The sequence below is a fragment of the Pseudophryne corroboree genome, chromosome 4 (genome assembly GCF_028390025.1).
Source record: "Pseudophryne corroboree isolate aPseCor3 chromosome 4, aPseCor3.hap2, whole genome shotgun sequence".
Classification (NCBI taxonomy): domain Eukaryota; kingdom Metazoa; phylum Chordata; class Amphibia; order Anura; family Myobatrachidae; genus Pseudophryne; species Pseudophryne corroboree.
The window spans coordinates 634,958,961-634,975,458 of record NC_086447.1 but is presented as its reverse complement, the minus strand read 5'-3'; the positions used below and the strand labels follow the sequence as shown (position 1 = coordinate 634,975,458).

The 16,498-nt window shown below is 42.8% G+C and overlaps 1 protein-coding gene across 2 annotated transcripts in view; it reads left to right on the top strand.

The window, feature by feature from the left end:
* Nucleotides 1-16,498, top strand: part of TIAM2 (TIAM Rac1 associated GEF 2) — a 1,049,207-nt gene that overhangs the window by 946,751 nt on the left and 85,958 nt on the right. For both annotated transcript variants that reach the window (XM_063917712.1, XM_063917711.1), the window contains 2 exons: nt 12,355-12,473; nt 12,576-12,684. In XM_063917712.1, the coding sequence (XP_063773782.1) occupies nt 12,355-12,473; nt 12,576-12,684 (228 nt within the window). The remainder of the gene's footprint in view (nt 1-12,354; nt 12,474-12,575; nt 12,685-16,498) is intronic.

Below are 16,498 nucleotides of genomic sequence, written 5' to 3'. Positions count from 1 at the left end.
AGCATTGCAATTGAGCAGATCTATGAAGTGAGCAGCCACACATCCAATCCCATGCAGCCACACACTACATAAATCTGCTCAGCTGCAATGCTGATGATTTTTTCACAAAGTACAAAGTAAGCTTCAAGTAGTTACAATTCTCTAGCTTACTCTGTAAGGGCAGATAGCTCAATGAATAGAGTGTATGGCCGCAATGCCACAGCCGATGTGTTTGAGTCCCGGGTATATCAGCATCTTGAAATGTAATGAAGAATAGTGTGACTGAATAACAAAGAGCTTTCAAGTTAAGTTCATGAATGATCTATAGGTATTAGCGACGGAAGGGGTGGAGGAAGGAGACAGGGGCGGTCAGTAGAATCTGGGCTTTAAAGAGGGTGAAGCTACTAGTGATAATTGACCCAGGGTAGGGTACTCTGTTGTCCCACCAACAGAGTACACTACCCTGCAGTGCTATGTGTGGAGGCACACTCTGCACATACAGATGTAGCCAGGCTCATCTTTGCCACCTAGCTGCATATATTCGCACCCGCGACTAAGTCCATGCCTTGCGTATGTATCGCGGGTGCTTATATATGCGTGTGCATGCCAGCAACCTAGTCTCAACCGCAATGAGTGTGGCTACATCTGTACCTGGTTACAACCCTGAAAAAGTCCTTCAATGTTCGGAACATAACAACATGTTGTGTGCCTGATACGCTCTACAGCCACTAGGAGACCAGAAGAAAGGTAAGGGGCTGCTTTTTCACAGTTCTCCAGCTGCTGGTAATGACTGCAGCCAACATGGAATGTGACCATGTCATGAAAAGCATAGTCTGGTGTAGTCGCATTTGATGTGAAGTGGTTAATCAGAGACACAGTCATTGGTTGTTGTTTTTTGTCTTATTACATTTGTTGTCTTGTTTGGATAATGAAATATAATTGATGTGTCCCTGAATAAATGTAATGGTAGCATGTCCCATGCCATAACTTTACAAGAAAAAAACTAAAATTTTGAGTGGAAAGTAGCAATCCACAGTGTCCAAACTTTGGAGGGACTCACACTTTGCAGTTGCAGTTTATGTGCTCAGATTACATCATTGCAAATGTATTTATTTTTTATTATTATTTATTACCAGTTATTTATATAGTGCACACATATTCTGCAGCGCTTTACAGAGAATATTTGGCCATTCACATCAGTCCCTGCCCCAGTGGAGCTTACAATCTATATTCCCTATCACATGTACACGCACACACATTCATGCTAGGGTTAATTTTGTTGGGAGCCAATTAACCTACCAGTATATTTTTGGATTATGGGAGGAAACCGGAGTACCCGGAGGAAACCCACGCAAGTACGGGGAGAATATACAAACTCCCCACAGTTAGAGCCATGTTGGGAATAGAACCCATGACCTCAGTGCTGTGAGGCAGTAATGCTAACCATTACACCATCCGTACTGCCCTGATGTCATTCTGTAATTTGCACCCAGTGATGGTACAGTAATTACATGACAATGGTAAAAGACTGTGCTTAGAAAAATACCCAGGTGTTACAAAGAAATGGAATAAGTAACTAAGTGCTAGATAAGGTCGAATAGTTTATTCTACCACTTTATTCTGAGTCTATTTTAGTTCTTGTTCCAGTTGGGTGCTGCCCTAGACAGATTCACAATTCCAGAAATATCAACCTACATTTTGCATTCACTTTTCACCTCTGAAAAATGTGAAAGTAGATTTGATCACTCCACCTGATTGAGTGATTCTTGCCAGACACAGGTGGTTCTCCATCCGAGGGGTGTGCAATAAGTTTCCAGATGCACAAAAAGTATTATATGTATAAAGCAAACATTATTATAATATATATAATATTTAGTATTAGCCAGAGGAGTTTGTGCAAAGTTGCATGCACTCAAAACACTTGATGAAGCAGCTGTGTCTTCTACATGCTGGATGAAGGGCTGCAGCTTCCAGTGACTCAAACAAAACCCACACATCTTGCATTCATGGTCCGGAAAACCACCACTTTCCTGTGGGCAGGTGCATTGTCGTGATGGAGAAGGGCATTATGAGTGTGAGTTCTTGGATGGCACCTAGAAATGACTTTCAGCATATGCAGCATGCATTGGTTGGCATACCAGTCCCCAGTGACTGAGTGGTACTTTAACTACTTGACCAGTCTTAGCCACAAAGAACTCATCGCCACTGATAATCTCCTAGAAAAAGTTTGAGCAAGCGGCATCAAACCTGGCCAGCATGTTGCTGCTCCAAATCACCTGATCCTCTTGCTGCTCTTAAGTCAGCTGATGGGGCACCCAACATGCAGAAATCTTGTTCATGCCAAGCTTTTCATGAAGTATCAAGCAGAGGGATCCTGATGAGATGTCCGTCTCCTTCTCTAACTGGGTTGCAATCACCTTGGTGCCCACGTCAGCTATGGTCCACACGACAGCAAAGTTGTCCTTGTTGATGATCGGCCACAGCACTCCTCATTTTTCAGGGACCATCTTCTGCACAAACAACACAAACACAGTGGTTCTTGATGGTGCTTCCTCCCCAAATGCAGCTTGCATTCTGTCAAAACTCTCCTGCTGTAGCAGTCCACTCTTGTAGTCGTAGCGATCATGGCTGTCCAGTGGCCTCTGTTGAGCTCCATGGCGGGTTTGTGAAGGAAGTAAAGATGCTGACTTCTTTAGTGTGCAGTACTGCTTATATGGTACTGTACCTTGACATGTCACAAGAACTGTAGTCAGAGATTACAGTTCACAGCCAGACAGATTGTGTCTACTCTACCTATGGACTGCACATATTTGGAATTCCCTCGTAATTCTGTTGTTGTAGTAGTCCAGAATGAGAGTGTCTTGCACCATTCTAGTTTGCAAATGTGAAGAATTAATATTTTTGATATCCTGATTGCAAAAAGTGGTTACTGTAAATCCTCAACTTTTGCTTATAAATGTATACTGTAGATACATTTTCTGTACTTGGTTATGTCATTAATCTTAAAGTACCACATAGCTTTACAGTTGTTTCTATATACAACAATAGAGAAAAGATGATTTTGGTACTTACCATGTAAATCCTTTTTCTTTGAATACATAGGGGGCACTGGAGTACTCTTGGGATATGGACGGTGCGATGATAGGGATAGACACATTTAAATATTTAAATGTGTACCCCTCCTCTCCCTCCATACTCCCCAGATGGCTCAGTGTTTTTTGCTGAGCCGAATAGGAGCGAAAGAGAGGATGAACAATGGAGAATTACATATAACATTATAACATAACGGACAACTGGAAAGTTGACACATAACATAACGGACAACTGGAAAGTTGACACAACCACAGATAATAATCACCGTAACCTTCCAACAAGCAGTGATAATGTGTTACCATAAGATATACTGAACTTACCACAAGACAGGTGAAACTGCTCTGGGTGGGCATCCAGTGCCCCCTATGGATTCAAAGAAAATGATTTACCTGGTAAGTACCAAAATTCTCTTTTCTTTTTCATCCACTAGGGGTTACTGGAGTACTCTTGGGACATACCAAAGTGTCCCCCCCCCCCCCCCCCCCCCCTTGGGCGGTAGAGCTGTTTGGCACCTGTAACACTAGATGGCCAAAGCGAGAAGCTGATGCCGTAAACACATGAGACTTGTAAAAGCGCACAATTGTGCACACTGATGACCATGTAGCTGCATGGCAAAGTTGCGATGTTGAAGCTCCACGACCTGCTGCCCATGATGTTCCCATGGAATGTGCTGAAACAGATGCAGGCTGTGTAGACTAGCATGAAAGAAATGGGCCCTACACACTGGCCGACCCACCGCCGAGCTGCCCGACGGCGGATACGGCTGACGAGCGACCCGGCGGTGGGGGGGCAGTGACGGGGGGAGTGAAGTTTCTTCACTCCCCCCGTCACCCGGCTGCATTGAAGTGCAGGCAAATATGGACGAGATCGTCCATATTGGCCTGCATGTACAGCCGACGGGGGACCAGCGATGAACGAGCGCGGGGCCGCGCATCGTTCATCGCTGGAGCCTCCACACTGAAAGATATGAACGATTTCTCGTTCATTTATGAACGAGATCGTTCATATCTTTCTAACAAATCGGCCAGTGTGTAGGGCCTATAAGCCTGATGAATGGTCAGCTGGAAGGTCTGTTTGGAAGCTGGCCACCCTATTTTGACTGCATCATAGAGAACAATGAATCTGTTTTACGTACTGTTGCTGTTCGGGCTGCATAAATGTGAAGTGCGCGTACCTCATTCAAAATAGAAGGAGTTCCTGAACTTTCTGAGAAAGCAGGAACCATGAATGATTAATTTATGAAAAGAGAATACTACCTTAGGTAGAAAAGCGGAATTCATTTGAAATGCTGCACTGTTATCAGGAAACACCAGATACGGTGGTTTGCATGATACCCCATGAGGCCACTCCTCCATTCCCCTGCCTCACGCCTTGAACATCTCAGCTTTGCTTACATACTGCCATCAGGCTACCTCCCGCTTGCTTGCACCTCATGTCATCTTTCTGTCAACCCTTCCCACTAGATTGTTAGCTCAAATTTCGACAAATTTCACTAGCACCTCTCCCCCACTCAGTGACCATATATACGCGCTGTTTCTCCTCCTGGTAAAGGCTCATCTCCATCGATGGCCACTAGCTCCCTCACTACTTACATATTAGCTGTATTATGTCTTGAGAATGGTGGTGCTCTTTGTTACCTGTACTCTATTTGTTATTTATTGTAATGCTAAATTTTTACTCCCTGTAATGTCCTTTGTACAGCGCTGTGAAACACTTGTGGCACCTTATAAATAAAATGTAGTATTAATAATACTGTACCTACTTCAGAACACACCTTGCCGAAGTTAAGGCTTGGAGAAACAGTTTCCTAAGTGAGAACGTAACATCCACTTATTGTAAAGATTCAAAAAGTGAGGACTATAAAAAAAAAAAAAATTAATTAGATTCAAGTCCCATGGATCTGTAGGTGGTAGGAGGTTGAACTCTAAGTACACCTTGCCGGAACATATGTACTGTTGATAAAAGAGCAAAACGATGCTGAAAGAAATTGACAAAGCGGAGACCTGTACGTTAGTGTCTGTAAACTTAGTTCTCCTCTAATCCCATCTGTAAAAGTCTGTAAAAATAGCAAAAGACGGGATAACTTGAAAGAAGATGTCGGAAACTTCCGAGCTTCACACCAACCAATATAAGCACGCCCAATTCTGTGATAATGAGCCGCTGTAACTGGCTTCCTAGCACGTAACATGGTTGGTATAACAGACTTTGGAATGCCCGCTCGTCTTAAGAGAGCGGTGTCAACAGCCACCCCATCAAACGCAGTCACGGATCACGGATCATCTGCCAATAGACCACGGAGATCCAAGAACAATGCTTTCTGAGACTAACGAGGCGCCACTAGTATCACAGTTGTGGACTCTCCTTACTTGATCCGCTTGAGCAACCGCATAAGCAGCGGAAATGGTGGAAATAGATACAGTGCTGTACGGCCATGCTATTGGGAGAGCAGCCACTGCTACCGTCTTTGTTTTGAACACATACTTGAGTGTCTGATAAATTTGGCGAGATGCCATTAGATCAACCTGTTGGTAACCACACTGCTGGACTAACATCTGGAACACTTGTGGATGTAAAGGCCATTCTCCTTGGTGAAAATCCTGACTGAGTTAGTCTGTTTTCTAGTTGTCCACTCCTGGAATGAACTCTGCAGATAATATCAGTTGGTGATGTTTGGCCCAATGTAGGATTCAAGCAACTTCTCGCATGGACATGTGACTTTGAGTCCTTGTTTGTTTGTTTGTTTGTTTGATGTATGTGACTGCCGTCGCATTGTTGGACCGAATATGAACAGTGTGAGACTGTATGATGTGACAATGCTAAATTCCTTTGTCGTATAAACAACCCTTTATGAAGCTAAGAACACTGTACGCTGTTTACTTAAGAAGTACCGTAATGGTACGCTAGTTGCGTAACGATCGCTCAGCCGTAGGCGAGACGCTCAGGCGTCACGTTCGCTCACGGCCCAGGGATCACAGGACACGTTATTGGCTATGACTAGAGTAATGATTCGCTATGGCGTAGCGGACGCTCGAGACCACGAGGAGATCACCAGCGGCGCAGACGCTCACAACACTATACCTTTATGATAAAATCTTATACCAATGAAATACACTGAATACCTTAATGTGAGTACAGGGTGTAAGTGCAACCTTGTGTAACCTGACTAACTACAAAGCTGCTTGAGCGTCACCGACGCTCAAGTGAACACTTAACACTATAGAAAATACACAGATACTGGTTTAGGTTCCAAAGCCTATTAACTGTATTATATCTAATATACTTGTAAAAGGGGATAACAGTACAAATGATACACTACAATATAACAGAGACTTCCTAACCACAGAACTAAACAATAAATACAAAAAGACAATACTACACTGACCTAAATGCAATACAATACAATACTATCTAATACAATACAATACTAGCCTAGTCTAGGGGAGATATGAGAGAACAGAACAGTGAGAGAGAGAGAGAGAGAGAGAGAGAGAGATGAGATGAGAGAAATTGGCTCACAGAAAGACAATGATTACGGAGAGAAACTTACGCACAGAGGGTATGATCGCCTGCGCCTCGATATCCAGCTCCCGGCTATCAGCAGATAACCGTTGATGAGAGAGTGAGAGCTGGATGTGGTCGGCCTGCCTATTTATGCCCCACACACAATGCAATCTCCTGGTCCTACAATCCCATTGTCCATTGGCCGAAGGAATTCGGCCCTGTATCATAACAAAAGGTCATAGGGTGATTCATACAGGTGGGCTGTGACGATTTCCAACAGCTCAGGTGGGTGGGAAACTGGGTTTCCCGCCGCATACCTGAGTATGTGTAAATAATAGAAATGGACATAAACTTCTTATGTCCATAACTATTCGCACGAGCGATTAATACGCTCCAAACCAACACCGGAATATTGCTAATTAAATACTCTTCCGATGGGTACCAAACACTGCTGTATGATTCCTGTTAGACCCTTTGTACGATATAAAGAGGGATTCCTCAGCTCTGGGACATTGTATTTTAACCAAACTTTCAGAATCTATCAAAGGGACCATGATCTATAAACTACATTAATTGTGAACATTTGTAACGAATGAGTCGCACGCTACGACTACATAAACTCTACCGTAAATACGCATACCGCGCCGGCGAGTGCACGTTATTGCGGGTATGCGCATCCACGGGAGAGTGTACGCACGCGCAGCACGGACCAGTGTGCGGTGCAAATATGGCAACGTGCATTGAGACATTTTTCTGACTTTGACAGTTGTGAACTACCTGTGTAGAGCATTGTAAATAGGCCTGAGTTCCAGAGCATGTACTGACAGTAATCTTTTCTGGTCTGACCACAGACCCCGAAGCTGACTATATTGGACCATACCTCCCCAAAAGTTTTGACTTGTGTACGTCGTCAGAATTATCCAATTCCAGAGTTTTGTATTTGGAGCCACCCGAGTAGCAATATGCTGGCCCTTGAAGCCAACAGCACCATCTGATGAATTTGTAGATGAGAGCCCGACCACTGTTCGAGCATATTAAGCTGAAAAGTTGTGAGTGAAATATTCTGAACTGGAGGGCTTGGAAAGATGCCTCTATCTTTACTAACAGTCAAATGCACAAATGCACCAAGTCTGTCAATGGTTAGAGCACTAACTGTACTATGCTTTTACCAAATGACAGGTAAAATTGTGCTAAACTAGGAAATTGTACGGCTGTAAGGCATGCTGAAAGATTATGTGTTGTCACAACCTCCTGAGTAGCTTGTCTAAGTACGGAAATATTATTCACTTCCATGGATCTGAGATGAGCAATCATCACAGACATCACTTTCCACAGACATCGCTTTTGTGACTATCCGAGGAACTGATGAGAGCCAAGCAGCAGTGCCTGAGCAATAATGTTTTTGTACTGCAAACCGAAAGTATGCCTGATGCGGTGGCCAAATTGGAATGTGTAAGTACGCATTCTTGAGATTCAGTGAAATGATGAAATCCTGTGGTTTAGACCCACAATCACTGACCGCAGCGATTACAGCTTGAATCTGTAATAAGTGACGTACTGATTGAGCCATGTTAGGTTCAATATTGGTATGTCCGGCTTTGGTACTACCAAAAGATTGGTATAAAATCCCTGAAACTGTGTACCGGATGAAGTAAAACTGTGGCGTCTATGAGAGACTAAATAGCTGCCTACAACACTGCTATTTTCTCTGCTGACACAGGCAGACTTGTCCTGAAAACGGTGGAAAATGATCGAACTCCATTGTGTAGTCTTTGAACAGGAAATTGTGGAACCACCCATCTGTGTATGTCTGCAACAACATCAAATGGAACGTCTGTAGACATGCTCGCACAACCGACGGGTAGTGGTTTGTAGAAAATCACGTCCTTTACCACGTCTACTGTGTATGGTTGTTCTTTGAGTACTGATTGGAAAGGACTCAGGTGTCAAAGATTTGAATGCTGGACTAGCGTGTCTTCTTTTAGGAACTTGTGCATGCAACGGTAGGAAAACACTTTCCCCCAGTAGTCTGAGAAACCTAATTTGTTCTAATAAGGACTAATAACATATCGCCAGCATAAGGCAACCCCACTATTCTACGAATAAGCCTCATCCTCAATAATGGCGAGAACTTACTTGGCCAACATCCATAGATACCGTAGCCAAATACTCAGGTTATTCACAAATGTGATTGTTTAGAAATAAAAGGTGGTCTGAGGAACGACCCTGTTGTGGGCCTAACTTGAGCTGTGTCGCCTATGCAACTACCATGTTAACTCAAACACACACTAAAGCAAGTCTACACAACACTTATGTTACAGTATAAATGGACTTTAGCAGGGCCCTCAGCTGACGCTGCGTTGTTGCAGCTGGGACTGGAATAGTTAACTTTGTAAATGAAAAAGTCCACTAGTGACATCATTTCCCAGTTAGTTGGAAAAGGATGGTTACACAGAATTTGCTTTGCACAGAAAAGTGTTTTTTTTTCTGGATTTAATAAAACCTTTGTTTCCTGAGATAATCAGGACTAGCATTGAATCGTCAGATAGTAACACAGAGTAAACCGGTAAACTATGACACAAAAGATGGCTTCTTGTAGGAATGAACTATACATGGACTTTTGTACACCCCGCACAGTTCTAGTCTGAGCGCTGTGCTGCTCAGACGGTATTACAGAGAAACAGGCTTAGCCGCCTCACGGTCTTCCATGCAGCGGACAGCTGTGCAATACACACAGTACAAGTAGAAGCTGTTCACCTCCGAATGAGTTATTTTTGACATAAATAAATAAATAAATAATTGAAGTGTGCTTGAGTGCACCACTGGTACACGCTGTATGCTGTTCATTATGTTTTACTGAAAAAAACCCTACTAACACCCCTGCCCCCTCCAGAGGCAGTGTGTACTAGGACCGACACTAAATGCCTGGAAGAAGAAACAGGAATTATAAGATGGTGGTCACAGCATGTTATGTGTACTGCAGTTTTGTAAAACACACACATACAGAGATACATATAAAATATATCTGTATATAGATATATTGTGTAGCTATTGTATGTGTGTGTGTGTGTGTATGTGTGTATATATATATATATATATATATATATACACACACACACACACAGTGGTGGCCAAAATTGCGGACACTTTTTGAAATTTGTATGGTTTAACTTTAATGCTTATAAAAACTGTTTTATATTTCATGCACTGCAATGATTCATATATCAAATAAAATGAAATGTAATGATGAATTCAACACAATACACCAAGGTCAAATACTGTATATGCATTACAAGGGAAGTTATGCAGTGAAAACTAAACTTAGTGTGAAAATCACTGTACTTATGTCACGGTCGTATCAGTATTTTGTTGCGTATCCTGTATTTTTCAAGACAGCAGCACAGCGACGTGGCATTGAGCCAACCAATGTTTGGGGTTCTTCCTTCTTTATTATGTGGTGCCATGAGACAATTATAGCCTCAATTAATTCTCTTATTGGATGGAAGCCTCAGATGTACCAGTTTTTTCAAACAGAACCACAAATGTTCTATGGGGTTCAGGTCTGGGCTGTTTCCTGGTCAACCCAGCACCTGTGTGTCATTCTCCGTGAACCACTGTTTGCATATCTGTGCAGTGTGGCAGGGAGCTGAATCCTGCTGGGGAAAAAATGGGGCACTATCTGGAAAAAAGATCCCTGATAGAAGGCAGGAGTTTTCGTTGTAGGATTTGTCAATGTACTTTCTGCTGTTCAGTGTGACATCTATGAATGGAGGCGGCCTACATCATCTGCTGTCATATATGCCCAGATCATAACACTTATAGGATTCTTTGTTGTCGCTTGAATGCAATCTGGATGTACCTCTTCTCCGATGTGACGTCTCACATATTTTCTCCCATCCTTGTTTGTTAAGTGAGGTGGAACTGGAACAATAACATTTGACTTTAGCAATTTTTGAATGGCAATTTTCTGTCAGCAAAGCTGGTAAGCCTGATTTGAAGAATCTGTGAGGTGAGTGTTCTTGAAACTCCAGTATGTACCCCTGAGTAACAATGGCCCTCATTCCGAGTCGTTCGCTCGTTCTTTTTTTTCGCATCGCAGTGAAAATCAGCTTAGAGCGCATGCGCAATGTTCGCACTGCGACTGCGCTAAGTAATTCTGCTATGAAGAAAGGATTTTTACTCACGGCTTTTTGTTCGCACCGGCGAACGTAGTGTGATTGACAGGAAATGGGTGTTACTGGGCGGAAACACGGCGTTTTATGGGCGTGTGGCTGAAAACGCTACCGTTTCCGGAAAAAACGCAGGAGTGGCCGGAGAAACGGGGGAGTGTCTGGGCGAACGCTGGGAGTGTTTGTGACGTCAAACCAGGAACGACAAGCACTGAACTGATCGCACAGGCAGAGTAAGTCTGGAGCTACTCTAAAACTGCTAAGTTTTTTTGGTTCGCAATATTGCGTAAACTTCGTTCGCACTTTTAAGATGCTAAGATACACTCCCAGTAGGCGTAGACTAAGCGTGTGTAACTCTGCTAAATTCGCCTTGCGACCGATCAACTCGGAATGAGGGCCAATATCTTGTAACCAGGGGTCTAGGCCTGATGACGCCCAGACTTGACTGAAATTTCTAAATCTTGCTCCCACCTGCCCAATCTCCAGGCTGGGAGGTCCACCATCATGCCGAGGATTTTGAGGAAGCACTACCAGGTTTCTGTTCCTGTGGACCTGCTGGTGCAGGTTTTCTGGATTTCCCCCGACCTCCTCTAAAGAAAGTGGAAGGGGGTTTGGACTTTTTGACTTTTGCGGTCCGAAAGGACTGCATGGTAGGCGTATGATAAGATTTCCTAGTAGGTGGTTTAGCTGAGGGAAGGAATGTTGACTTACCCGCAGTTGCCATGAAGATCCACACATCTAACACTTACCCAAACAGAGCCTGACGTGTGAAGGTTAGTTTCTCCACACTATTCTTGGATTACGCATCCGCAGACCATTGGTGCAGCCAGAGTCCCCTGCGTGCCGAGACAGCGTCTCTTCAGTGTTATCTGCAGGGAGAAAATGGCACTGGTGAGTGCTGGATCCGTTCTGAGGAAGAAGCTCCGCCTCCTGTAATGGTGCATCTTCCCGCACTTAGAGATTATACTGGCCTGAGGACACACATCTGTAAACTATATTCCCTAATACAGTAGATAGTTGGGATAACTTAATTTTTTTTTATAATAGTGTTAGCTTTCTTCACTCCTTCGTATGGAATCTGAGCGGACAAAAGTCTGGTGGTTTTACAGGAGACCTGGAAATTGTTGCTTATACAGGGAATATTTGGCATACTATATCTGTACATGCTCTGTATATTGCTAACTATATAGATCTATGCAGGGGCGTTTTAACAAAGTAGGGGGCCCGTGTGCAGATTCTGGGTAGGCCCCCTACTCTCCATAGCACAGTAGGACTACTGTGCAAGCGTAGGACTCCAGAAACATGGTACTGTGATGTTCCGGAGACTAATTTCACTACTGTGCACACGGCAATATCCAATTTTGCTGTGATGATTGCAGCGACTGCAGGAAAGGTAAGTATTAAACCATGGGTACAGTGTGAGCCCCCCTAGTCCCAGGGGCCCATGTGCACCACACATACGAAACCCATTATGTAAATGCCAATTGATCTTTGTATTTAAGTGTCTGCTGAGTCACATACAGCAGGATATTGCAGAATCATCCCTTCTACAGTGTTGATGAATAATGTAAACACAGAACAAAATACACATGTATGATTTCTAATCTTGCAGAAGCATTAAAAGCTATGGAAAAAGTAGCCAGTCATATCAATGAAATGCAGAAAATCTATGAAGACTATGGAACAGTGTTTGATCAGCTAGTGGCAGAGCAGAGTGGAACGGAGAGAGAGGTAAGACAGGGCAAACACATTTTTTATTTCCTTACATTTTCGAATGCTTTTTTTTTATATATGGAATGCATCGTAAACTAAATATGTATGATATAATTGCAGGTCACAGAGCTTTCCATGGGAGAACTTTTGGTAAATTCCACAGTCACCTGGCTTAATATCTTCCCCTCTCTTGGCAAAACAAGGAGAGAGCTAGAGTTAACAGTGTTTGGTAAGTGTTACAAGATATTTATAACTGCTTAAAGACTCCTCTAATGTGGGCCATACACTTCCCTGATTCCCCATTCTGCCTGTTGGAACCGATCGATGGTCCGATTCGCTGATCAGTGGTCATTGATGATCAGTGATCCGATGGAAGAGCATGAGAAATGCTATGTTAAAAACCTTCATCTTGCTGATCTCGACCGTATTTCGACTGGAACGGCGATTCGGGGAACTCCAACATGTTGCATGTCTCCAATCCCCTGACACCTGTGATAGCAGAACGGGGAATTGACCAGATACAGCCTAGATGAATGGGCCCCATAACTCTAATGTCCTGCTACTAACTAGTTGGTTCCCAAGATGAAGTTCATAGGCGCTCCACCTGGTACTATCCTGCTCCAGGGGTCTGCATCAGTTGTGTTGCATGTATGTTACTGTTGTAAATATCTGATTATTTCTAAATAAACATTTCAAATGCAAGTGTTAATATATGCTGCAGACGCATGGCACATATTACCATATACGATAAAAGTGTGCTGTATGTCGCAAACACTACATCCCTTAAGAGAAAACAAGTACTCACACACATTTTAGGTTGAGGTCCAATGCTCAGAGATGTATATATTTGATATTAAAAGGGTATGCATACAATATAACACATGTACAGTATATATATGGTTACAATGTTACAATTACACAAGAAGCAGTTGTAGTTACATAAGGATCAATTACAGCCAGCATACTTCACCCTGTCCCATGCTCAATGCACAGTCTTATCCATCTTTGAATCTGCACCAACAGCAACAAAAAACAGCCCTTCTTGGGTGAGGGGAAATACCTATATACTGTGTATTGGGGGAGGTACTTGTCTGGGACTGAGTCTTCTGCTATGGGTCCAGGGGAGGGAGATCTCTCATTCATGATGTGCTATTGGTCAGTTTATATGCAAGCAACATCCAGCCTTGAAGATGCCATCATAGGGATTAGCCATGCTGTCTTTCAGGAAGTTCTTTGTTCCCTTTAGAATTGTGGCTTCATATTCATACATTTAATCATAATCAATCATTGCAATGTGCTACAATCTACCCATTGCTATCAAATTAACACACTCATTCCCCTGATCATTTTGACACCAAGCATGACATGTTTATCTTGTTCCGTTCCAATAATACATATATATCTGATGTTAAACTCTATTATATAATTGAATACATAATGATGCTAAACATGTTTTGTCTGTGTGTTGTATGAATATGTTGTATATGTCTTTGTGGCTTCTCTGTGCGAATGTGTATGCTACTGTATACGCGCAAAATGCACGGACAGAGATCCATCTGTTTGGAGTTTGTATGTGGTGTGTATGTAATATTTTTTACTTTGACAGTCCACCCTTGGACAGTAGACAATAACTATCATAACTGTCACACTAAACATAATTACAAAAAAAAAAAAGATTTCAAACACATAATCTGTGACCACACACACACGTATGTATTTATTTCACAAATCAGACATTGACTATATTTGGGGAAGACAGGGAGGAGGACGGGACATCCTCTATATGCACTCGGCAGTCACGGGACCACTGGGTGGGTGTGGGACGACATTCAAGCTATAGAGTATGTTGGGACAGTGCTATGGCCTATGATGTCTGATTTGAACGAACGTTGCACACATACATGTACGTACGTCTTTGTACACTGATGTTCGGATTTGATAGAGGTTTTGCTGGCTAGAGGGAGAAAATGCAAATAAATCGTGAAAGATACATATACAATTTTTCAGGGTATATATTTCTATCACTCCCTGAACATTGTTTCCATTTCTGGATTGTATGCTAGGTCTGTTTCATCATTGAACAAGGGTTATTAGTAGTGTCCTTCCTAAATAACATAAACCTTCGGAGTTCGGAGAGAGCCACTCATAAACTTTTTTTCCACATATATTAATGAGCTCTTTATCTGCTATGTGTGAATAAGTCATTGTCTGAGTGTTCCTGATTACCTCCCAATTTCGGGATTTCCTGAAATTGGTGAGATTTAAACATTCCAGGGATTTATCTATGGTACTGGTGGATCTTAAGACTAGGGGGTCTAGTTATATTATATTCCTTGTCCACCGGACCCCCCCCCCCCCTCCTTGTAATTCAAGTACCTCAGCTAACTCTAAAGAATATGGCACTAATCCTGCATCATTTTGTCTTAGAGGTACCTGTGTGCACATCCAACATTCCGTTTTGTTTAAGACCTTACCCACTAGTGAGTGGTAATCACTCAAGGGATGTATGTCAAATGCTGCCTTCTTGCTAGACTGACATCGCTGGATGCACTCATCTTCAATTATAGGGTCCCAATAACTACAAAAGACAGTATTCCTCAGACAATAGCCTATCACTTTACCTCCGAACTCCGTAACTATTAGACCTTTGATTTTATCTGGCTTTAAACAAAGTGATAGGCTGATCCTGGGATCCTATAAAGACATCACTCCTTTCTCCAGAACCAGTTCCAGTCCCACACTCGACTCCTCATGAAAACCTCACAAAAATAGAATGTCCTGAAAAAAAAATGTTTGTCAACGGGAAAAAGAAAGATAGAACAAAACAAAGCTTGCCCATAGCAAATCCATTACAACGACGGGTCTTTCTGTAATCCTTTAGTACACTCAGGTAGTGTTCAACAGTGCCACCTCATAGTCTTCACGAAACAGACTCTCGGGTGAACCTCTGCGATCTCACTGCGATCTCACTCCCTTTACGAGTTCCTTCTGGACTACCAACTTTCCTGCAATGGGAATTTGTGGACCAAAGTCTCTCTCTCAGCTACTTTCACTGGGATTGTACTGTCAACAAAACTTGCTACGGTCCTTCCCACCTGTCTATTAGGCAACCTGAGCATAAGAACAATCACACAGTCTCTTGGTTCACAATCAAGACAGTTAGTAGTTGGCATACCAGGAATCAACAGTTTCAAGTTCTTTTGTTAAGTTCTCAAATGCTGGCTCATCTTGATAAGGTACTGTACTGTCACCTCATTGGTGTATTTAAAAAAAAACAATCAAAGAGGGTGATTCATTAAGTGGGGATCTGGGAGTGGTTCCGGTGCTACATAACACTAGTGGCAGTGTCTATGACCACTATAGTCCAGTTTCAAGCTATCACTTTACCATACCATATCTACACACAAATTTCTGCACAAATTTCTTTGTGGTAAACACAGCAGTATTTATGGCGGCAGGAAATGCCTCTACTCTCAGTTTGAGAAAACATCAGTGTACACCAATACATATTTCAAATTCCTACAGAGTGTTAACTGTACAAAGTCGATTTGTATTATCTGAAAAGGTCCGTCTGCAGGAGAGAGATGGGATGGCTCCATCGGTGCTACCTTACCAAATGTTCTTCCTCATGCAAGTAAGACAGGTCATTGCTTTCCTGCTTGCCTGAGAAGAGAACCCTGGTGCACGCCAGTATGCTCTTTCCAATTTGCACATACCTTCCTTACCCTGGGTGAGTCAGACCATGTGCCGCCTCAGCTAGGCTTGGGAGATACGTCCTGGGGGCCAATGGCTTACCTTGTCCATCTCCCCAGAGTCCTGAGGACTCCTGACCATACCCCTTCACTTCCCAGACCTCCTTTTCCTATAGGGAACATAAATTAGCAACTCAATTTAATTGTTGTGTGTTTGCACATGTAGAGTACCATGAGCATCACTCAAAAAAAAAAAAATGCTGTCACTTATGTCTGGTCTCGTAGTAAAGGTCTGATTCAGATATTCCATACAATCATGCATATCAGTGTCTATACAAAATTTCCCTTCAC